The following is a 23,351-nucleotide window of genomic DNA, read 5'->3' as shown; positions in this document are numbered from 1 at the left end:
TACACGTTACATTTAAAGTCCATGAACCATTATATAAGCTGTGAGACTTTTGTTGACATTCTGCTTTTTGCTTATGAATAACAAATTGTTTTAGCATGCCTTCTGAAAAGGCATCCTCTGCTCTGCTGGTTGTGAAATGTCACTGGAACTGGAATTGTAGCTTAGTCTAGCATGCTTGTCTGTATACAAGGTCCTTAGTTTGATATCCACTCCACCCTGTACTTCTGATGATCCCCACCCATAGGAACTTAAATTGTAGGGTCCATTACTAGAACTTTCTCTGTCTGTCTTCTTATCAACTGTATGCACATCTCTCCACCAGTATCCTAATAATCTTGTTTCTGTATGTAGATAGTAAATCTTTTTTTTTTTTTTTGAGACAGAGTCTTATGTTATAGCCTTGGGTTATCTTAAGCTTTGTAGCCAAAGCTAGCATTGAACTTCTGATTCTTCTACCTCTATCCACCCAGTCCTGGTATTATGGGTGTATGCTACCACACCCAGGTATCAAACAAGATTCCCTCATATTTTCCTCAGAATGTTTTAAAATACTCTAATCCACATAGTATATTAGTTTCTTTTCTCATCAATGTGACAAAATGCCTAATAAAAGCAACTTAAGGAAGGATTTGACCCGTGGTTTGAGAACAATTACAGTCGTCATAGAAGGGAAGGCATGGTGACAGGAGTACAAGGCAGTTGGCCATGTTGTGTTTGCAAGCAGGAAGCAAAGAGTGACAGGTAGTAGGGCCAGTTCATAAATACTCAAGGCCCATCCCCAGGGACCTGCCTTCTCTAGCAGGGTCCCACAACCTTACAGAACCAGGACCACCAGTTGGGAACTGACATGTAAGCTTGTGGGGGACATTTCACATTCAAACCACAACACATCACCTTTCATTTGCATTTTGGAATAATCTGGAATTTTTATAGGAAATATATTAAACCTGCATTTCTGTTTTGGGAGAACTGACATCTTTTCTGTTTGTGATCTTCCAATTAATGAACATAGTCTGCATTCCCATTCATTGACATCTATGCTATCTTTAACTACCAATTATGTACTTCTCGTACACAAGCTTGTAAATGTTCTTCGACTTATGGCAAAGATTTTAAATTTATTTTTAGTGATTTTAAGTGATTTTGTGTATTTTCTTCTCTAGTTCTAGGCCTTGCCCTGCATGTTACACCTCCAAATTACAGCCTCTGATATTATATTTTAGATTTTGTTTTTAAATCCATAGGTTTACTGCTAGTATTTAGAAATACAGTTAATTTTTATAATATATTCTGTCATTTCACCAAAATTGCAATGAGAGATGGCTTTTTTTCTTGTCTGTAGTTTTCTTCCTCTTTGTTGTGTTATTGCAATGGCTGAAACTTGTAATATTACATTGAATGACACATATATCCTTGCTTTGTTCCCAGTCTTAATACAAAGGCATTCAGTCCTTTGTTGCTAAATATAAAGTTGACTTTAGTATTTTATACATTTAAAAAAGCCAACATGACTTGTCATATGTGGTCGAATCTCCATCAAGATGTTAACTTTTATGTAGGGGAACTTTAGGGGAAAGATTTCCTCCTGATCAGCAAAAGCATCTGGAAGGTGCATCCATTTTGTCTGACTATAATGCCCTTCATCTTTGAGACTTCATGGTGCTATGGATGATGTCATTGTACACCACTCCCAAGAAGAGAAAGCAAGTTAAGTTGGTTGTCCTAAAATACCTTAATGTGGATGAAAGTGACATCAGTCCCTTTGTAAGAGTCCTCTTGATAAATGTGGTACTGGAGCATTTCTTCTTACCAGTAATTTGATGTTATTTTACATTTAACAAGTAACTTATTTAAAGTAACAGAAGACATATTTGTCGGTTTTGTTTCCATCAGAAGGTATAACAGCTGCCTTGGATGTCTGAACAGTTTTTATAGCTAACACAATGAATTGACTAACACTAGGGGTAAGAGTGAGGACATTTATGTGGACTTTTAGTTCATCTTAACCAGCTTTACCAGCATGGTTCAATGAAGGCAAAGATTAGAAGTAGAGTGAGTAGAAAAAGACTTAGGTATTTCAGAGGTCAGTTAGCACACTATGAATGCATATGTAGAGTGGGTAGAAAAAGACAGGTATTTCAAAGGTCAGTTAGTGCACTATGAATGCATATGTAGAATGGGTAGAAAAAGACAGGTATTTCAGAGGTCAGTTAGCACACTATGAATGTATATGTAGGGTGGGTAGAAAAAGATTTAGGTATTTCAGAGGTCAGTTAGCACACTATGAATGTGTATGTAGAGTGGTGTGGCTGACGAAAGAAAGAATGTAGTTTTCAGCTCTGTTGATGGCAGAGGATGGCAGTGCTTGTTTACTCATGAGTCAGACCAGACCTGCTGTACTTTGTTCATCTCCTGGGGCCATCCATGTTCAAAACAGCAAACACCACCATAGCAAAGCAACACAGCAATAAATGTAGAGGCAGCTAAAGTGGTCTCAAAAGTTACGTCAAAGAGTGGGAATGTACCGATACTAGCTTTTGAAGAAACCATTCTTACTTGGTTGAGTTGTCTTGGCTCCATGTAAGAAGTAGTTGATGTAGATGTACAGTTGCTGCCAAAGGGGCCCTGTGCCAGAAAGTGAATCGATGACCTGTTCCTTCAAAGGTTAAAAGCTCATTAGGGTGGAAGCTGGCTTGTTGATTGATGAACTTGCTCTTTGTTTCCTTGTGGACTGGCAGCAGTCTACTGAGCAGCCAGTGTCTGTGGACTGACCGCACTTGGAGCACTACTAGGACCTTGCTAAGGTACAGGCCGCTGAGCAGAACAGTATGACACACTGGTCCTGCCTAGGGTTTTCAGGTCAGAGTCTGCTTTACAGTGTGATTCCTCAGTCATCCGTCGTCCTATTAAAGTGTGAGGTGCAGTGCTACGGAGTGGGACTGTCGGTGAAATTTTTAAGGGTCTATTCAGTAAGTACAAGACTAATTGAGTAAAAACGTGTCCTGGTTTGATTTTCTTTTACTCTGATAGAACACTGACCAAAAGCAGCTTGCGGGATAAAGGATTTATTTCATTTTACACTTTCAAGCACAGTACATAGAGAGGAAATCAGAGCAGGAACCCGGAGGTAGGAATTGAAGCAGAGATCATAGAGGACTGCTGCTTAATGGTTTGCCCCCAAGCTAACATTCAGCTAGCTTTCTTATGCAGCTTAGGCCTATCTGTCTATAGCGGCCTATGCCCCACAGACATGCCCACAGTTCACCATGATGGAAGCAGTTCTTCAGTTGAGGTTTCTTCCTCTTGGGTAACCCTAGTTTGTGTCAAGGTGACAGGAAAAAGTAAACAGTGTGGAAGGGCGGAGTAAATGTTGGTGTAGGGCAGAGAATGTATTTTGGACTTCTTAGGTAGCAGAAGCTCAACAAGATCTCCTCTAGAACCAAGGGCCAGCCCACAGTCTCTTTTAGAGATGTGCTTGTTTGCCCAGAGAGTTAGAAAAGAGATGTATGGTTATGAAGAGGTGTAAGGAAGAATAAAACAAAACGACACCACACCAAGCACCCCTTTCCAAAGTAAAAAACTTATCCCAGCTATTAGACTGGTCTTCCTTCATCTTTCAGAAGCTCCAGTATATTGAGAGAGAGGGTCTTCTGGCCCCTCAGGCATGCACGCTCACATGTACACATCACATGTAGACATATACACATAATTTTTAGAAAAGAAGTTTCTCTGCAATTCTTCCTACTTTTTGGATTATGTAAATAGAAATGAGTTCTAGAAAGGTCCATGATAGGATTGAAAAGTAGAGGAAACACTACGGTCTGAATGCCTTCTGTGTTACAAAGCTTGAGCTCTGGAGAGTGTTTTTGGCCTCTGTGATCTCTCTGGTCTGTGACCAGAGGCAGGTACACTGAGGCTTTTGCCTCATTAAGTTTTTTCTTGTCCTATTTTGAAGATAACTTTGTTTTATACCAAAAGCAAAACCATAGTTCTGAACCCACTTGAATTCCCCTTTTCTTCATTCTTGTGTAGCAACCACCTTTGCCCTGCCCCGCTTTGCAGGAAAATAAATTACTCTGTGATCCGCCTCCTAGCAGTAATTCTAACTCCATCCTTCTGACCTGTAGGATGGTCCCACCATCACTCCATGTCTTGTGTATCTTACAGCCTTCATTCTCCAATGTGCTTTTCACAACTCTTAGTAATTCTTCCTCCGAGGCAGCCCCTTCTTTAAATACAGATGTTCTGAGAGAGTAATTCACAGACACTGCTCAACTCAATCTATTCTCATCCCATCCCGTCTCTTTCCCCAAATTCTCACATTGGTCTCCAGAAATTTCCTTTGGACACGTTCTTACCATTGTCTGTTTTTTGTGGGGTCTACTGTTCTGTCTGTTGGCAGTGCTTTCTAATCCACTACTCAGAAAGTGGAGTGAGTGTTACTATTGATGCTGAGTATTTAAGTTTTTACTGAATCCCTTGAGGGTTCTTCCTGTGCTAACTTTGTCATTTTGAGTTTGGTAAAAGGTTTCTGGACCCCGATATTAAGTCTCTCTGCCAATGCAGTAAATCAGATCAAACCAAATTAAAAGTACAGGTTTAATGAGCAAAGCAACTCTGGGTAGTCTTGAGAGGTGGAACAGGGGAAGAGACCACAAGGGGAAACCACAGCAGGAAGTCTTTGGGCCAAACCTTAAATACTCTCTGGGGTGGAACTGCTGTAAGCTATCTTTTGGTAGGGTCTGGAGAGGGCATCTCCAGGGGAGATCCCTAACAATTGGATTCCACACTTAGGGTCGTCAGGAACAGCTTTCCCATGGACTCTGAGAAGCCCAGCCAGATCTGCAGGAGCAATTCCACTGGACCACTCCAGAACCTAAGCTTGAGTCAAACACACAGACTCATAGAACCATGTATTTTCTGTACCTTCTCCTAAGTCTTTAAAACAAAAGTGAAATACTGTATTACAATTTATTTACAAATCCTAATTTTGCTTTGCACTTGTATAAATATCACAGTGTACTCATGTTTTCTTTCCTCACCTTAGTTTTTTCTTTTCTTTTTCTTTTTTTCTTTTTAAGACAGGCTTTTTCTGTGTAGCCCTGGCTGACCTGCAACGTGCTCTGTAGATCAGGCTGGCCTTGAACTCACAGATTCGCCTGCCTCTGCCTTCAGAATGCTGGGATTAAAGTTTGAGTTACCACTGCTGGCCCAACTTAGTTTTTAATGACCTTAGGTTTTAGTATCATCGTCATAGATATCTGCAGTGTGGACTAAGTGTTTTAACATCATCTCCATAGATATGTGCTCTGTAGCCCAAGGTATGAGGTGATTTCAAGTGCCTGGGTGGTGCTCAGTATGTACCTGTTGGAGGCATGAAACCCCATAAGCAACAGCCCTGAGAGCTGATAAGCAATTCAGCTGATGCTACATCTGCTATCCCAGTTGGCCATCTGGAAAGCTTAATTATGAGCATAATGCTGGGTCTGGTCTAGATGCTTTTGTAGTTTCTTCCAATCATGCAAGGCAGTTTTTCTTTTCATATATTTCCTGTTAAAAGTCAAGTTGGAGCGTGTTCAGAAATGTGCCTGCTTTCCTTTTTGAATTTGTGCAGGCTACCCAGCTGAAGCCCTCGTTATTCCTTTGTTCAGGGAAGAAACTGCTTTGGAAAGAGCTCTTTAAATGCCGCAGGTAGTAAATCTTTCTCCATCCTCAGTCCTACACATACACTGTGTAGAGAAGAGAAGAAAATAAAAATTCAAGCTGAATTTACTTTTGTTCCTATAAACAAGAGAAATATAGATTTCTTTTTTCTCCTGTATTAAAATTTTACGTGTTTGAGTAGTTGTGGTTTTTGTCCTTTGTGGTATTTCTGGATGGTATTGGAGTCCTTGCTCCTGCTTTAGGTGGAGCACTAATTCAGTGTACAAGTGGATGTTCTATGTGTGGTCCATTCTAGAGCCTCAGCTTTGGAGAGTGTTGTGGTTCAGCAGGACAGTGGAATTGCTATTGGAGATCTGCCTGGGCTTTTCAAAGACCCCTGAAAACTTGTTCTTGACTGTCAATCTCCCCTTTCCACGTTGTTAGTGTTGTCTCTATGTATTTAAATTGTTTGTGCTAATGAAGTCAACTGGCTGATTCTGCCCCTGCTGTGTCTATAACTGACAATGTACTTCTTCATTCTTGTTCACAGAGGGACCTCTCAGGGCACAAGAACATTGTGGGCTACATTGATTCTAGTATCAACAATGTAAGCAGTGGCGACGTATGGGAAGTTCTCATTCTCATGGACTTCTGCAGAGGTGTGTGTTGATCCTACTGAAGCTTTTGTTTCTGACACTTTCATGGCCAAGGAAATGGGGTCATTTCACTTACTGTCCATTGCGCCCTGAAGATAATGCTCTGGTTTCACAGACGGGAAAGCTATGCGGTCCATTGATGTTCTTGGTTATTTTCATGACTACAAGGGTTGTGATACAAAGAATGAAAGCAATAGGTAATTCCAGACCCTGTCTCCATTAAGTGTAGTAAGGTTTCGTTGTATATATAAATGAGACCACATGAAAATGAGAAAGAATGAGTTCTTTATGAGGGTTTAACAAACAGTGAAGGCATATAATAAAAGGTGTATGGAGCTTATAAAAATTGCAGCTTCTTTACCCTTTCTCCACTCACAGCACTGCCCTCCTGTGATCGAGCTGAAAGAATCCCATTTGTCTGTGAATAGGTGACTCTCTTATTGCTCTGGGGCTGTAATACCTGGTAAAACTACATTCAGATGCTGCTGCTTCCGACTTCAAATAGATGGAAGCTTGGAATTTCATGCATTTGTCTTGAGAAATCCAGACTGTAGCACAAATGTGTTGAGTTGATGACATCCTATGCACCCATTGTTTGGAAATTTGGCTCTTTTGGCCTGAGTAGCTGATATTATAGGTTTGGATCATTGAATTACTGTTTGATACCCTGATTTGTAATTGCCCTTAGTGCTACTAATATTTTCTGACTTTAAAGATATTACCCATAAATTATTCTGATCCTATAAATGTGACATTAACCATTAGTTTTGGCATTTGTTGACTATTAATCTGATTATGTAAAATATCACCAAATTTGAAATTGACAATTTATTCCCCCTTTTGTGTGTGTGTGTGTGTGTGTGTGTGTGTGTGTGTGTGTGTGTGTGTGTGTAGGACCTTTTAGATGCCAGGCAGTAGGAGGACTCAAGTCTGGATAATTTAGTTTAATATTGGTAACCAGTGTTTTGTTCTCAGAGAAACTAAATTCCCTAAGAGTTAAAAACTTCAAAGTGGAAACAGACCCATCTTTTTCCTGCTCTCTGGGTCTGTTGTGCTGTCTAATTTTTTCCTGAAAGACATGACAGAGGCTGTGGCCTCGTCTCCTACACCGTGGAGATATGACTACCATGCAGCAATAACTGACTATAATGTCAGTTAGGCTTCTAATCTTGAGGATACAATGAAGGCTGCTCACAACTGAGTGCTTAATAAAATAATCTGGTTTTAATGCATCAGAGGATACATTGGGTTGTAAGAAAGCAAATCTCAAGCAGAGACTTGAGACCCCTTGGGTTTAGTGCTGGCTTGGCCCATAGTCCACTTCTGTCTGGACAGCTGCTAGTGTCTTGGTCCAAGTGATGAGTCTGCCTGTTAATACCCTTTCCCTTGCTCTGTACCTGTCTTAGGAGGACAGGTGGTAAACCTGATGAACCAGCGTCTACAAACAGGCTTTACAGAGAATGAAGTCCTGCAGATATTCTGTGACACCTGTGAGGCTGTTGCCCGCCTACATCAGTGCAAAACTCCTATTATCCACCGGGACCTGAAGGTAACAGACTGACTTCTTGAGGAGTGGGTTTTTACTGAATATGTTTTTGTTTCTGTCTGTCCCAGGCATGGAGCATGTGTTGAGGGGGAGGAAAGACATATTGAGGGGTATGTAAGACATAATTTCTAATTCTGGCCGCACATTGAAGTTAGGGAGAGAAAATACAAAGAAAAAGGATAATACAGGTATCAACTTTGCTAACTAACCTCCAGAATTTTTAAAATTTCAAATGTTGGAACTCATGTTTTTGTTTTTATTTATGTATAATGTGTTAATTTAAGTAGCTTATAAATAATAAGGCTTACTTTTATTTTATACACACACACACACAGAGAGAGTTACTGTTATTATTACTAAGGATTAAACTCAGGGCCTTACACAGAGAGACAGTGTGTCTTGCTCAAATTCTTATAAATAGGAAACAGTAGTGTCAGAATTTAAATCCAGCTCTTTGTGTGAGATTTCATATTACCCTCTGCCTCTATACCACCATGTGGTGATGGCAACAGAACTGTAAGAGCATAGGAGAATTGCTTGATATTGCCAAATGCAAGGATACTTTTTAGTATTTGTCTTAGTCTGCCTCTACCTGCAGCATTTAACGCCTTCAGTGCACTCTCTTCCCTGGACTTCTGAGGTGTCATGTGCTCTCTAGCCCTTGCTCAAGCTCCTTAGGTTGTTCCTCAGATCATTTGGCCTCTCTGAGCTGTGGTTCTATCTTCTCTAAAATATAGATAGCAATGCCTACTGTTGCTCTGTGTGAGCCTGGGCTAGCCTGGGTAGGATATTCACAGGCAAAACTGAGGAAAGTCCTTGTTGCCCTGCCTAGCACAAGTGTGGCCTCTCTTTCCACTTCCCCTGTAGATCTAAACTCAAAAGTGTTCCTAGTCCTTAGGCTGTTTATGTCCTGAAAATAATCACAAGGGAAGTACTGTGCTATGGAAGAGTTCTCTTCAGATGTTATTGTAATGCTTCTCCTCAGATGTAGTTTTCATTTCTTTGAAAAAAGATAAGGGTCGTCATTGCAAACCATGGGGTCAAATCTGGGAAGATCACCTATTCCAGCTTTTCTGTTTGCCAGTGCAGAATCCTTACAAGAGAAACCATGACTGCTGTCCCCACAGCTAATTAAGTTATCAGATCAGAATAGAGATAGAGGTTGATTTTATTTTTTTAATTTGTTTTGTTGTGTTAATTTGTGCTAGTTGTCTGTGCACTTAAGAAAGGGCAAGAAAGAGTTCAGGATGAACAAATATGTTAAGATTGAAAACCCATAGCTGTCTTTTTTTTTTCCCCATAAAAGAGACTGTTTAAAAACGCAGGTTTGAAGATGTGTTCTTCTAACCCTCCATATTTCTCAGAGGTATTAAATTCTCTGAAATGCCTCAATGCTAAGCTGTTTGGAGTAATACTGAGGCGAAGAGAGGCTAGAGAGAGGTAACTTTCCAGGCCCCTCAGCAAAGGCTCTGTGCAGAATTGAGGAGTGACAGTTTTAATAAGGCTCTTAAGCTGTTAGGCTGGGAAACAAGGTCAGCGGCTTGGAACTGTCAAAAAGCTGAAGTGTTGAACAGCAGTAAGCAGTGGTGTTATGGTTTGGATCTGAAGTGTCACCCACAGGCTCGTGTTCTCAATGCCTTTTCCCCAGCTGGAGGGCCTTTAGGAGGTAGGGCCTAGCTGTAAGAAGTGGATCCTAGGGGTGGGCCTTTTAGCAAGTATAGCCTGGGTCCGGTTTTAACTGCTCTCTGCTTCCTGGTTAGTCCACTGTGAAGTGATGTGTGCTACCATACCTTCCCCTCTGGATGGATGAAAATACCCTGAAATAGTGAACCCAAATAAATCTTTTCTCCCTTCAGATACAAAGGTGACTAATATAAATGGCAACCAGTCGCAGGCTTGAGTCCTCGGGGCTTTGTCCAAGCAAGTGGCTGTTCTCTCTGTCAGTGCTCAGAGGTGTGTGAATGCTGGTCGGTTCTCTCCCTCACTAATCTCTTTTGGCTTGTTACCTTCCCCTACTCCTTCCCATTGCCATTTGCCCTTGCTTAGACCTATTCCTCTTTCCATGTCCTGCCCTCATTGTACTAAGTATTCTTCCTCAGTCTCTTTGTCTGTAGTCTGCTCCCTCCCTTCTCTCTTACCAGCCTGAAGTGTCCATGCTCATTAACTTCATGCTACATATCAGCCTGGTGGCTGAGGATGGTCTCCAAAGCCAGGTAGCCTGTTGCTAAATCCTACCCAACCAGTCTGACCCCAGAAAAATGGAGGACTTGACTGGCTTATCTTCTTCCATCTGTAAAGGAGGGCAGCAAAGCTTAGTAAGGATTTCATGGCCACTGTGAGTAAAAGTGTCTGGCATTTGATACTGAGTCCATTATGGGAGTAATGTCTTTCCTGCCTCAGTTCTTTATTCCTGTGCCTAGTTTGCCTCTTAAGTCTGTTACATCTTCCAAAGCCGCACACATCTCATCTCCCCAGAAGCGACAGCACTGCTCTCTAATACCCCCATCTCACATTGCCAGTTTAGCACTGTGCAGACCTAGTCACATGACCTTACTCCTTCCTATGCATCAAACCCCTCGGGTGCATGCCCATCTCCAGGCTTTGCTGCAGCTTCTTGCTCAGAATGTTCTGTTCCTAAATGGCCCATGACTGTAGCTTCTCATTCTAATATCCTTGTTTGAGAGGCCTTCCAGGATTGTCATTTGAAGTGGCATTCCTTTTCAGTTTACCTATATTTAATCAGCAGGGATTTTTTTCATAGTGCTTTTAATAGCAGACAGCTATAAATATTTTCTTATCCTCATTTGGACTTTGAGATCCAGAAGAGATTGGATTTTGTTTTTCTACATTTGTATCCCTGGACCCAGAAGAGTACTTGAGATATTGTAGGCATTCAAACATGTTTCTTTCATAAGTGAATGGAAGTAATATCTTATATTTGTCAGGGAACTTACAGTTTATTTTGAAATATATTCCCTTACTTGAAACAGTGTCAGAAATGTTATCAGCCCCACTTTGCAGATAAGAAACAAGCCAGAAGAGATTTGCAGATTTAACTAAGATCCAACATCAGAAATACTCTTGAAGTCTTCCACCCTGAGTCCAGTGTCGCTGTTGAGTGCTGTGGTGGTGATGACGGAGAGTAGCCAGCAGTGGCTAGGCTGGCCCAGGCAGTTTTCACAGGATACTTTGAGAAGGGGCAGAGAATGCAGTTGTGCCAGCAAGCAATTTTACCTCCATAGTTTCTGACTCTCTCCTCAAGTGGGCAAAGTGGCTGGAACACACAGTGCCATTCTTTTCAGGCCAGCAGTGTGCCTCATCTTACTCTGCTTTGTCTGCTTAATTCCCATTCCCAAGGAGTGATTTTTGATGCTGTAATTACCATGATATTTATTATGAATTAACTTTTCAATTTTCTAGATAGATGTTCATTCCATATGACAAGTACAGAATCTGATTTGGAAAGGGAGACATAAACTAGGAGGAGCATGTTTTCACGTAGGTCCTATAAAGTGTGTGAGACTGAGCAAATGATTTCACAGAGTAAGGATGTCTGCTGAAGTACTGCACTGAAATAGGATCTGTGAGGGACTCATAGACTAATACACCATTCTGACCCAAGGAAAACATAAATATGTCAGTAGTCACCTCCAAATCCGTAGAAGAACTCTGAGTCATCTTCCAAATCAAACATTGGCAAACTTTGCCAGCAGAAAGGCAGATAGGAATGATTTGGGCATGCTAGTAATATAGTCTCAATTGAATTGCTCAACTCTTCCATTGGAGAAAAAGTAGCCAGATTTCATTGCTGTGATAAAGTGCCTAATATTTTGGTTTATAGTTAGGAGTTTTCGGTCCAGGGTCTTCTTATCCATTGCTTTGAGCCTGAGGCAAGGTGGAATATCATGGTGGGTACATACTTCGGAAGCAGAATGAAACCAGAAAAGACTGGGAACCAGACAGAACGTTTAAGGGTACATAAGTAGTAATCCACTTCCTAAAAGCCCATTTTAGCTGTGAACTCATGTGTGGATCAGTTCATTAATGAAATCAATCCTTTCATGATCCAGTTGCGTGTAAATGATTGGGTGTACTAGCTGTGAACGAGGGAACCTTTTGATGGACATTTTGTGTACAAACAGAAACATGTAGACTGCAGAATAAGTAACCTGTGGGCATGATTAGGTTGGCCTGAAGGCCTTTCCAACCCCTCCTGTGGGTAGTAAATTGTACATATGGTTTAGAGTAGTGGTGGAAGGTTTTACCATTAAAATTTTCACGAATTGCTGAGACTTGGTTAATGGAGAGTGAGCAGTGGAGTAAAGGGACAGATTAGACAAGACGAAGAAAGTGAAGGCAACCCTGAACATCAGCTAGGAGTTATGGCTGACTTCTTGTTGACTTGAGTTCCATTCTAGGTGCATTTCTGAATATAAAGAGCTAAGAAAGTCTGCCAATAAGCCTCACATGTCCTCACAATCCCTACCACAGCTCAGAGCTGGAGGTGGTTGTGGGGTCTTGAGTGATCTGCTTCTGTCTTTCCTGCCCTGGCAGCAATGGAGTTGTATATCTTTATCTAGAGTTACATGGTTTAGGCTCACTTCAAGCTCTATTGCTTACTGGCCATGTTACAGTATTGACCAAATTACCACGAGCCTCACTTTGTCCAGCTGCAAGATGGGAATCATAATCCATAAACTGTGCTGAGTAAAGTAATACTGGCAGTAGCTACTGCTCATCAAATGATGTCTATTATTTATGATTGTTACTTTGTTGTGATTATTATTTTGGATTCTTAAAGTGAGTTTATGCTCAGTATAGTTTGACTGTTTCTTTGTGTAAATAGATAAAATTGGCAAGTTTTATAAAAAGGTAGAGATAGTAGAAACACTTCTCTGCCTTAGCCTTAATCTCTGGGGAACAAATCTGTCACAGTCATCCACAATTCATAATTCTGTAGTGAAGAATTTTTCATCCTGAGAACCTGTCTACTTCATGTGGGTTCATGGCCATCACTGTCACCTTTCCATAACTCAAGGTTAGCAGTGCAGGTGAGGTGCTGCTAGCACGGCCGTTTCGATCCTCTCTAGCAGAATAACAGATTTTAAAGACTTTCTACAGGTGAAGCTCAAAAGGACACAACTTAAAAACAACATTAAAACTCTTCGTGATAGCACAAATATGAAGTTCAGTGGGAAATAATCTTCAGTCAGCTTGCAGCAAAGATTTTAAATCATTAGAATTAGCAAATATAGACTAAAACTATACTTAATTCAGGTTTTAGAAGAATTAAGAGAAAATTTTATAACAATAGGAACAAGAGGATTTCTACTCAGTCAGATATTTTTAAAGAACCAGTAGGGACTTGGGTGTTTGGCTCCTGTCTTGACTGGAAAATGAGCAGACCTTGAATGTGTGTGTGCCCAACCAGATTGTTAAATGTGATTTGTTTTGTTTTGCTTTTTATTCTATTCAACAGCATCTGTACCAAAAATCTAGTAGAGTTGGGCAAATTCTAGATTCCAGCTGTGACTGAGAGATGTTTGTCTTTGAGGAGCTTATAATCTTCTTTCCTTTGTTTTTCCAAAGTGGTCTGCCTGTCGGGGCTGAAGAAAAAGCCCATAGAGTCTACAGTATTAAGGACTGAGCAAGGTTTTTGGTTTTTGTCTGCCATTTTATTGCCATGCATAGCTAGGTCTGTCTTCCCCCATGCCAGTCAGCTCATTTCCGCACAACAGGAGCTAATCAGTGTATCTTGACAATATTGTGCTCAGATTTTTTTCTCTTAATTCCAGTACTCGGAAGGCAGAGGCAAGCAGATCTCTGTGAGTTTCAGGCCTGGTCTATAGAAAGAGTTCCAGGGCAACTAGGACTATACAGAGAAACTCTGACTTAGAAACTAAAACAAAACAACAACAATAAAAAATTGGAATTAAAAATTTTTGTTTGGTGTGTATTGTCTGTATGTCTGTTCACCATGTGAATGTTTGATGCCTACTGAGGTCAGAAAAAGACGCTGGCTCCCCTGGACCTGGAGTTACAGGTGGTTGTGAGCACTATGGTTGTGCTGGGAATTGGATCTGGGTCATCTTTAAGAGCAGTAAGTTTTCTTAACTGCTGAGCCATCTCTCTAGCTGGTGCCCATTGTTTTGGAGTTCTTTTCACTGTCATAAGGGTTTCTGTAGGTCTTGGTTCTTATAAGCTCCACTAAGTTAAAAACTCTTAGTCCCTTAAGACTTCCTTTGTTTGAAAGTTCAAACAAACAAACAAACAAAGCCCCAAACCCTCAAATAAAATTCTAATAGAGAAACTGCTCATTTATTACTAGGCATTTTGTCACCTTGAGAAGTAGCTAATATGAAAACATCAGTTCTGAAAGTTTTAATCTAATGATTAAATAAAGACATCGTACCCACTCAAGTGAAGTAATTTATAGCATGGAGAATGAAACACTGAAGGAAAATGAGGAAATGGTATTTTTCTGAGTTGGGTCCTGGGGAGGCTTCCAAAAGGAGGTGGCTTTTGTTCCTTGGGTTTGAAAGGCAAATGATTATTTGATAGCTGGGTAAGAGGCTGGGATCATGGCGAGCGTGCTATACTGAAAGTAGAGCAGGAGTTGAAAGTATGGTCACTGCTACTGCAGAGGTGAGAGATGCAACTGGCTGTAGCTGGCTAGCCATGAAAATGGGGTCCTGGTTTTCCCAACAGTGCAGTACCGTCTGTCTCACTCTCTGCCTGCATTTTACCCTCTTCCTCTCTGTGTCTTTTGTTTCTGTTGGGGTGAGTCCTGTTAAGATACATGGTGAGAAATAACTTCTCTGTACACACTAATAAGATTGTTAAAATGAAACATTTTGTTATGTAACTATGAAACTAGCTTTTTCCATTACTAAGTGGCATCTTGGATTGGGTGGTTTGGGAATGTTTTTCAGGTTGAAAATATCCTCTTGCATGACCGAGGCCACTATGTCTTGTGTGACTTTGGAAGTGCCACCAACAAATTCCAGAACCCACAGGCCGAGGGAGTCAATGCTGTAGAAGATGAAATTAAGAAGTAAGCTTTTTCTCCTTTCCTGGAGTTTTCTCTCTTTCCGCTTATGGAGGAAACAGAGTGAGAAGAGCATAGTGCTGGCTGCTACCCTTCTCTGTGATGGTCACTGTTGGGTTGTCTGATTGTATCTGAAGGCTGAGGAGGGAAAACTGGCCCGTGGACTGACAGAAGACTCTTAAAACTTTCTCAGTGCTCCTGTGGTCATTATACACACATATTTTAATTTACATAAAAAGATGAGTGGTAGCTGGAGAGGGTGGGGAAGGTGTGGTATATCCCTGTAACCCTAGAAACTCTGGAGCTAAGGCAAGAGGATTGTAAGTTCAAGACTGGCATGGGCTAAATAAATAGCAAGACCTTGTCTCAAAAACTAAAGACTAAATGGCGATATGTGCTCATTGAAGTGCCATGATATTTCCAAGAGAAGTCACATTGTGGCATTCTGAATCAGATAGTTATGTGTTTTCTACTGAACTCAAATTGCTGCCTCCTTTTTCATGAGGAACTCAACCATGCTCTAGTGGAATTTATGGTAAATAGAGCTACAGAAACCTCTACAGTTATTGAATGAGGAACCTGATGGGAGTCTCTTTAGATTTTTGATTCCTCTGCGAGCCTCATGCCCACAATGTTGGGTTTGCCAGGCACAATACACTCACTATGGCTTCTAGTAAATCAGCTATCCATCATGTCCTTGCAGATGGTGAGCCTCTGTCCCATCTGTGTGTCATTCATGTCACCATGCCTGAAGCATGACCTCTTCTGGTCCAAGGCCCTGACAAGACACCCAAAGAAATCCTCCTGGGGCCAGATACCAGAGCAGCATAGTTGAGTGTTTAGTAACAGCAAGATATTCACTTAGGACAAGTACCTACACTACTGTTTCTTTGAGTCAAAGATGAGAACACTGTAAGAACCCATAATTCGGTGCTGGAACGACGACAGAGTGTATAAAATGTTTGCCATGCGAATGTGAGGACCAGAGTTTGGATCCTTAGCACTCATAGAAAAGCCTGGTGGGCACAATGGCCTGTCTGTATTCCCAGCCCTTGGAAGGTGGAGACAGGTACTCCCTGGATCTAGCTGGATAGCTAGCCTCGTATCAGCAAGTCTCAAGACATAAAGTTGAAAGCAGTGGAGGAAGACAATATCAACTTGTTCTCCATATACATAGGCACACATGTGAACATGCACACTACATACATTACCCTCCCCTAGAAAAGAACTCATGAAATCCTTACCCCAGCTAGGTCTTACTTTCAGAATACCCTACTTATGTTTCATTTGTGTATCGTGTTAAGGAATTACTATTTTAAAAACTAATCATCAAAACATAGTATTAAACTACAGTGACTTATAGGGAAAAAAATTTTGTCATTTGAAGACCCCCCAAAAGGGCTGCTTTTAGGATTTTATTTAGTGCATTTGTGTCTGAACATCCCAGAACCCCAGTGTCCTAGGAGTAGAAGGTCTTCTGTGAGAGAATGTGATGACATTGTACCAAGGAGAATCTTTCATTTTCATCTGTGCTAATATTTAATTTGCTCTTCTGCAGATTGCTGCCAGAGAATTGGATTCTAGTAATGTGAAAAAAAAATCGCTTCTCCTTGGTTTTAATTATAACATTGATATATTTAACAAACCATGGATCTCTTGATTGTAGATATACAACGCTCTCCTACCGAGCCCCAGAAATGGTCAACTTGTACAGTGGCAAAATCATCACTACGAAGGCAGACATTTGGGTATGTGTCAGCTAAACCATCCACACCCTATATGTCAGCAGACCTCGACTGGACTCCTGAGCTTAACAAACCAGGGGCTAGTACACAGTGTTGTCCACTGTTGATGACCATGTTTTTATTTTATTTTATTTTATTTTTATTATTTTATGTGTATGTATGTTTGTCTGCTTGTGTCTGTGTACCATGTATATACAGTGTCCTCAGAAGACAATGTTGGATCCCCTGGACCTGATGTTACAGATAGTTGTGAGCCACCATGTAGGTAGTGGATATTGAATTTGGGTCCTCTGGAAGAGCAGCCAGTGCTCTTATCCACTGAGCCATCTCTCCAGCTTCCTTGATGCTGATCTTGATATGAGGGGACAGACATTGTTTTTTGGAAAATGGGTTAAAAATAAATAAATAATAACAAGAACCAAAAACAAAACTCTGCTTGCATGTTGTTCCAGTGCTTTTAATTTGTGTGGTATACTTCTAAAGAACAAAGCAGGTGAAATAGTCTTTCCTAATCATAGATAAAAAGTATAACTTGGATGCTAGATTGTCACTCTGGGTTCTAAATTCAAGTATTGCATAGGTAATGATACTATGTGGGGTTTGTTTCTGCTGGGAAATGCGGCTGCTACCTGAGCGGATAACTGGCTTTACAGCAAATAAACCACAAGTTGCAATCTGCTTTCTTATTTTTTAGGCTCTTGGCTGTTTATTGTATAAATTATGCTACTTCACTTTGCCATTTGGGGAGAGCCAGGTGGCAATTTGTGATGGAAGCTTCACAATTCCCGATAACTCTCGATATTCTCAAGACATGCACTGCCTTATTAGTAAGTATTTCAAGTTTCCAGTTTCATATTTGTATTTCTAATCACCAGGAGTGGGTTGGAAGATAAAGAGGTTAAATTCTGGAAACAAGGTTGAGTGCCATAATAAAGAAATCGTTTGATACTGCTGGCGACAGTGATAACATGGCAGTGTTCACGTAGAGAAGTTGGTCTTTTTGCTGGAAAACTAAACTCTGCTTCGTGACTGAGGCAGCCACACAAATGGGAATGGCAGTTGTGTTCTGATCAGCATGATGCTGATGTGTTCTGCTGCAATCTATGGGAGAGCTCAGAGTCCAGCTGACTCACATCAAGGGATAAGAAATTCATCTTTGCAAAGCTGGAAGCAGCTCAAGTGAGCATGATTGCAGTACTGCAATGAATGTGTAATTAAGACCATATAGCTCCATGGAGCCAGGTTTTTCCTCTTATTTAGGTTATCACTGAATTTTTACAACAAGCATCTAAATTGAGTGTTTTGTTTAAAATTCTGAAGATTTTCATTTCTTTGTGTTATGGTAGACAGCATATGTACCAACATCCATTAACCAGATGGCAGAAAAGTAATCTTTGTACCAGAACCTGTACTAAAATGCTAAGAAACAGATTTTTTTGTTTCTTTTTCTTTATTTTTTCTTTATCACTTTTCCTTTTCTTTTTTCTTTGGTTTTTCAAGACAGGGTTTCTCTGTGTATCATCTCTGGCTGTTCTGGAACACACTTTGTAGACAAGCCCAACCTCAAACTCACTGAGATCTGCCTGCCTCTGCCTCCCAAGTGCTGGGATTAAAGGCGTGTGCCACCAGGCCTGGCAAAACAGATTAAAAAAAAAAGACGTTTTTAAAAATGCTGGTCAAGACATTTAGCAGTCAAGATTGAAAATGTATCATAGACCATAAATCCTGAGCTACTCAGTTTGAGAGACAGACAAGTGACCTGTGTTAAGACCTACTTATACCTCCCCTACTTCTCAAAACCTGTAGGTTTGGTGGACCTGCATTTATTCATTCGTTTGTTTGCTTGTTTGTTTAATTTGAGATAGTGTCTCACTATGTAGCTCTGACTGTCCTGGAACTTACTATGTAGACCAGTCTTGGCCTCAAACTCACAGAGATTTGCCTGTCTCCTGCCTCCTGAGTTTCTGGGATTAAAGGTATGCACTTGGCATAACCTGTAAATTTTAAGAGTCATTGTTCCTACTCCCCACAGGAAGCAGGATAATTTACTGAAGTTCATGATTCTGGAGGTTCCACAGCTACCCTTTCCATTGTGTCAGTCCTCAGTAAGCAGGAGGATGGGGTGTGTGTAGGATAGGAATGTGAACCTTGAGGACTGTCAGATTGTTTGCAGGTGTGGAAGGAACTGGGCGAGAAGAGCCAGCTTTTTCTTTTTTTCTTTTCTACTTTTCCTTTCTATCATCTATAACAGTGAATTCATGTCAGAAAAACAGCTCTTTATGAGTGACTGTAGTACTGACCCCTTTTCTGGACGCTATTAGTGTGCAAACTATTTGAAGAGTCTAAACTTGTAGGCCTCAAATTAAGCACCTTGTTGCCTCCCCAATTCCTTTCCCCAGAATCTTTTGTTCACTTTCTTTTGGTGGTATTGCCATCCACACCTGGATAGATTACATAGACGATTTTCTTTGGATCTGAAAGAGCAAGAAAGAAGGAAGGAGCTGACCAAAGCTGCATTGATTCTTTTTAATCACTTGTCTTGGTTCCCCTCATTGTCACTAAAGAATGTACAGACTCAGCTGGGAGGTGGTGGCGCACGCCTTTAATCCTATCACTCAGGAGGCAGAGGCAGGCGGATCTCTGTGAGTTTGAGGCCAGCCTGGTCTGCAAGAGATAGTTCCAGGACAGGCTCCAAAGCTACATAGAAACCCGGTCTCGAAAAACCAAAAAAAAAAAAAAAAAAAAAAAAAAAAAGAATGTACAGATTCTGGTAGATCATGACCTGGTACGTTGCCCCAGCTTCTCTACTCTCTCTTCATTCTTCCAGTCACCCGGATTATTCCTAGAAGATGTCACCTTTTCGTGTCCCATTCAGTAAACTGGAGTGGCTTGCTAATGGTTCCACAATTGGGTCCTGAGTCTAAGCATGGTGTTTAGGGTCTTTTGTATTATTTTTCTGTCCCACCCAAACATTTTTCCTCTCACCTGGACTGATGTTTTCTCTGTTCTCCCATGACTAATTTTTATTCTGTCTCTTTGACACAGCCATTTGAGGCTTCCACCTCACAGATCTTTTCTGAACTTAGTGTCCTGTTTATTTGTTCCTCACATAGTAAACTGTCTCGACTCATTTTGCATGTATTTACACATATGCCTGCATCTTCTCAAAGATTTCTCCTGTGTCAGAGACACTTGAAAGTCCTGGAAACAGACAATCTATAGAGCTTAGTATGTTAACTTGCTAATTTTCCTCAAACTAAAAACCCACTTATATCTCCAACAAGAGTAGTAAGTAAATTCATGAGTTTGTTTTTTAGACCTGGAGACAGAACACAGAGATTGTCTTCTACCAAACCCTGAGTTCATGATACTTGACATTTGGCTGTATTTATCAACAGTCATTTTCTTAACAGAGGAAATGAGCTAGGAAACCATATGCAAAACTATGGCACATTCTAAGTCTTAGAATATGAAGCTGTTCATTTTTATGTCAAGAGTGTGAGCCTCTGACATTCCAGGCACAGAATATGAACCTCAAGTAGCTTTGCTATAGCTCAAGTAGTTTTCTTGTTTCCCTTTCTATGAAAAGGGCTAATTGAACTGTCTGACTTTTAAGAGAATTGAAACTTAAAACACAACCCAACTTCAATAGTAGAAAAGTTCAGTTACCTAAAAGTTCAGTGATACAACAACTCTTAAGATATTATGGAATAAGTTCATGTATGTTTGTCTTAGGGTATATGTTGGAACCAGACCCTGACAAAAGGCCGGATATTTACCAGGTTTCCTACTTCTCATTTAAACTGCTCAAGAAAGAATGCCCAGTTCCAAATGTACAGGTATGTGAATGGTGCTTTTTAAAAGGATTTACAATTTTTAAGGATGTTTTTATTTGTTCTTTGAGAATTTCATACATGTTTACACCATACTTGATCAGATCCATCCTAGTTCCTTTCACACCCCTAGGATCCTCTCTAACCCATCCCCCTCCAAAATCCATGTCATTTCCTTTTTCTTTCTTTGTTTTTTTTTTTTTTTCTACTGAACTCTATCAGTTGTGCTCATATACCCACAGATGTGGGACTGTCCACCTGAGCTCTGGCTACCTACTGTTGTTACGTCTCCAAAGACAAATGCCTCTCCCTCAACAGGCATCAACTGCTCAACTCCTCAACAAGATGTGGTGGGGCCTCATGGGTCCCTAGAATTTTGATTAACTTGATCTTTGGTAGGTCTTATTAATACAGCTGCCATGAGTTTATGAAGATGGTGCTATTTAAAGGAAATAAACAGCAGATTGTTGCTTTCAAGTCATTATGGGTGTTAATATCTGGATTCAATGAATATTAATGTCCCTTTCTTTACCCATAGCAGGACATTCAAGTAAATCAGTTACTATAAAGAGAATCCAATTTTCCCATGGAGTTTAATTATGAAACCGAGACAACTACACTGAACAACTCCTTCCCCAGATTCCTGGGGATTGAGCTGAGTAGAGTGACCACAGTTCTCTGAGAGCAGCATGGCTGTTGTATGTCCCCAGAGTGATCAGTTGCCTTGTTTTCCTGAGGCAAGGCTCTTTCACCTTGCTGCTCTTTCTCTCTTCACGGGCATTTTGCTTCCTTGATGCATCTCATGCATTAGTCTACCTTTCCTTTCCTCTCAGAGGGAAATGGGAAATCGCTGTTTTGGTCCTGGAAGTCATATTAGAAGACCCTAAATGCTACTTCCATTAACCCTAGTCAGACTGGTTGTTCCTTGTCTGGAGTTTTTATTTTTATTTTATGTTTTAAAATAGGATCCTGCTGTATAGCCCAGACTGACTTTGATTTTATGATCCTGCCTCAGTCTCCCAAGTCTTGAGATTACTATCACTGGCCATTATATCTGCCCTCGGAATGCTTATTATTTACAAAGAAATCCATATGCTTTTTTTTTCTTTCAACTTTTTAGAACTCTCCCATTCCTGCAAAACTTCCTGAACCAGTGAAAGCCAGTGAGGCAGCTGTAAAAAAGACCCAGCCAAAGGCCAGGTAAGAAATGCCCTCAGGAGCTTGCATTGTGCTTGGTGCCAGCTGCAATGGAGGTGGTTGCTGCTGGCGTTCTGTGTGGCTATGACTAGAGGCTGCCCAGATCAGGAAAGGAATCTCCCTCAGCAGAAATTGTTCTTTGGGAATGCCAAGAGGGATATAATAAAATACTAAGATCTACATTTGAAAGGAATCAGTAACCTCACAGATGTGTCCACCGCATGGCAGTAGATACAGGGGCTTTCTGGGATGAGGCAATGCCAGACTTTAAGGGTTGCTGGTAGAGAATTATCCTAATCTGTTTCTGATTAGCCATGTTTACCCCCTAGTCTGACACATTCCTTTCTTTGGCTCCAGCCATATTAGGAAAGTGCAGTTGAAATGAAAGTCCATGAACAGCAGAAGATCTTTCTAGGTCTTAGCTAATCGCACTGGATGGAGTCACTTAGGGTTTTCAAGAGCATTCATCAAGAAAGAGTTAAGCAAATAAAGGAAGATACCCATGTCAGAGGAGACAGGGAGCAAGCCAGGAGAGTTTGGAACGGTGGTGGGAGGTCTAAGTCTCACTTCAGAGAGGAAGGGGAAGATGGGTAGATATGACCCAGATCACTATACCGTTTCAGAAGGGATGGCTGAAGTCCTCATCCCAGAGTCAGCTAGCAGAAGTGTTCTTTCCTACTGGAGTACCTGCACTTGGGTGTAGTTGGTTGTTACTCATTACTCTTTGGGGGACCTGCCGCCCAGCTCCCAAATAATCATACATAGAGTCTTATTCTTACTTATGAATGCCTGACCTTAGCTTGGCTTGCTGCTAGCAGCTTTCCTTCCTGTCTATCTTTTGCCTCTGGGCTTTTACCTTTCTCTATTTCTCTATATCTTTTCTCTTCTTTTTACTCTGTGGCTGGCTGTGTGGCTGGCCCCTTCTTTTCTTGCTCCTCAATCTTCCTTTCCCAGATTTCTATTTATTTATTTTCTGTCTGGCAGTCCCATCTATCCTTTCTCCTGCCTTGCTATTGGCCGTTCAGCTCTTTGTTAGACCAATCATGTGTTTTAGAAGTCAAAGTAACACACCTTCACAGAGTTAAACAAATGCAACATAAAGGAATTCAACACATCTTTGCATCATTAAACAAATGTTCCACAGCATAAACAAATGTAACATTTTCAACTAACATCCCACAACACTTAGGATTTAGGGCCTGAGAGCAGTCAGTCTATTTGGGAAATAAGGTTTCATGCTTGCTATATTGGACTAGATTTTTAGATTGATTTTCACACCAGTCACAGGTCAGAATCTGCCAGACACATGGATTCCAAATGAACAATTCTGAGGGTGACTAGGAGGTTCTCTGCCCCTCCTTTTCCTATTATTCTTCCAATGGCAAGGAAATGCTAGTAACATACTGTGTAAATAATGACTGTGGATAACAATATGTAGTTCTTAAATATTTATTTGATTATTTATTTAAGTGTAAATGTGCATGGGTAAACAGATTTATATGCTTATGAGTGTAGGTGCACCTAGAGGTGAGAAGAAGATAGTGGATCCCCTGGAATTGGAGTTACAAGGAGTTGTGAGTCACCTAACATGAATCCTGAGAACTGAACTCTCAGGACCTCCGCAAAAGCATTATGTGCTTTTATTCATTGAGCCAAGACCAAAACAGTTTACAGAAGAATGTA

At 40.8% G+C, this 23,351-nt stretch overlaps 1 protein-coding gene across 15 annotated transcripts in view; it reads left to right on the top strand.

Annotated features, from left to right (window-relative positions):
* Positions 1-23,351, top strand: part of Aak1 (AP2 associated kinase 1) — a 147,871-nt gene that overhangs the window by 68,616 nt on the left and 55,904 nt on the right. For all 15 annotated transcript variants that reach the window (XM_048416426.3, XM_085690626.2, XM_085690624.2 and 12 more), the window contains 7 exons: positions 6,194-6,302; positions 7,706-7,848; positions 14,778-14,899; positions 16,560-16,641; positions 17,333-17,465; positions 20,374-20,477; positions 21,592-21,671. In XM_048416426.3, coding sequence (XP_048272383.3) covers positions 6,194-6,302; positions 7,706-7,848; positions 14,778-14,899; positions 16,560-16,641; positions 17,333-17,465; positions 20,374-20,477; positions 21,592-21,671 — 773 coding nt within the window. The remainder of the gene's footprint in view (positions 1-6,193; positions 6,303-7,705; positions 7,849-14,777; positions 14,900-16,559; positions 16,642-17,332; positions 17,466-20,373; positions 20,478-21,591; positions 21,672-23,351) is intronic.

The sequence above is a fragment of the Myodes glareolus genome, chromosome 6 (genome assembly GCF_982192425.1).
Source record: "Myodes glareolus chromosome 6, mMyoGla1.1, whole genome shotgun sequence".
Classification (NCBI taxonomy): domain Eukaryota; kingdom Metazoa; phylum Chordata; class Mammalia; order Rodentia; family Cricetidae; genus Myodes; species Myodes glareolus.
The sequence above is the reverse complement of the archived record's forward strand: the minus strand, read 5'-3'. Positions and strand labels throughout refer to the sequence as shown.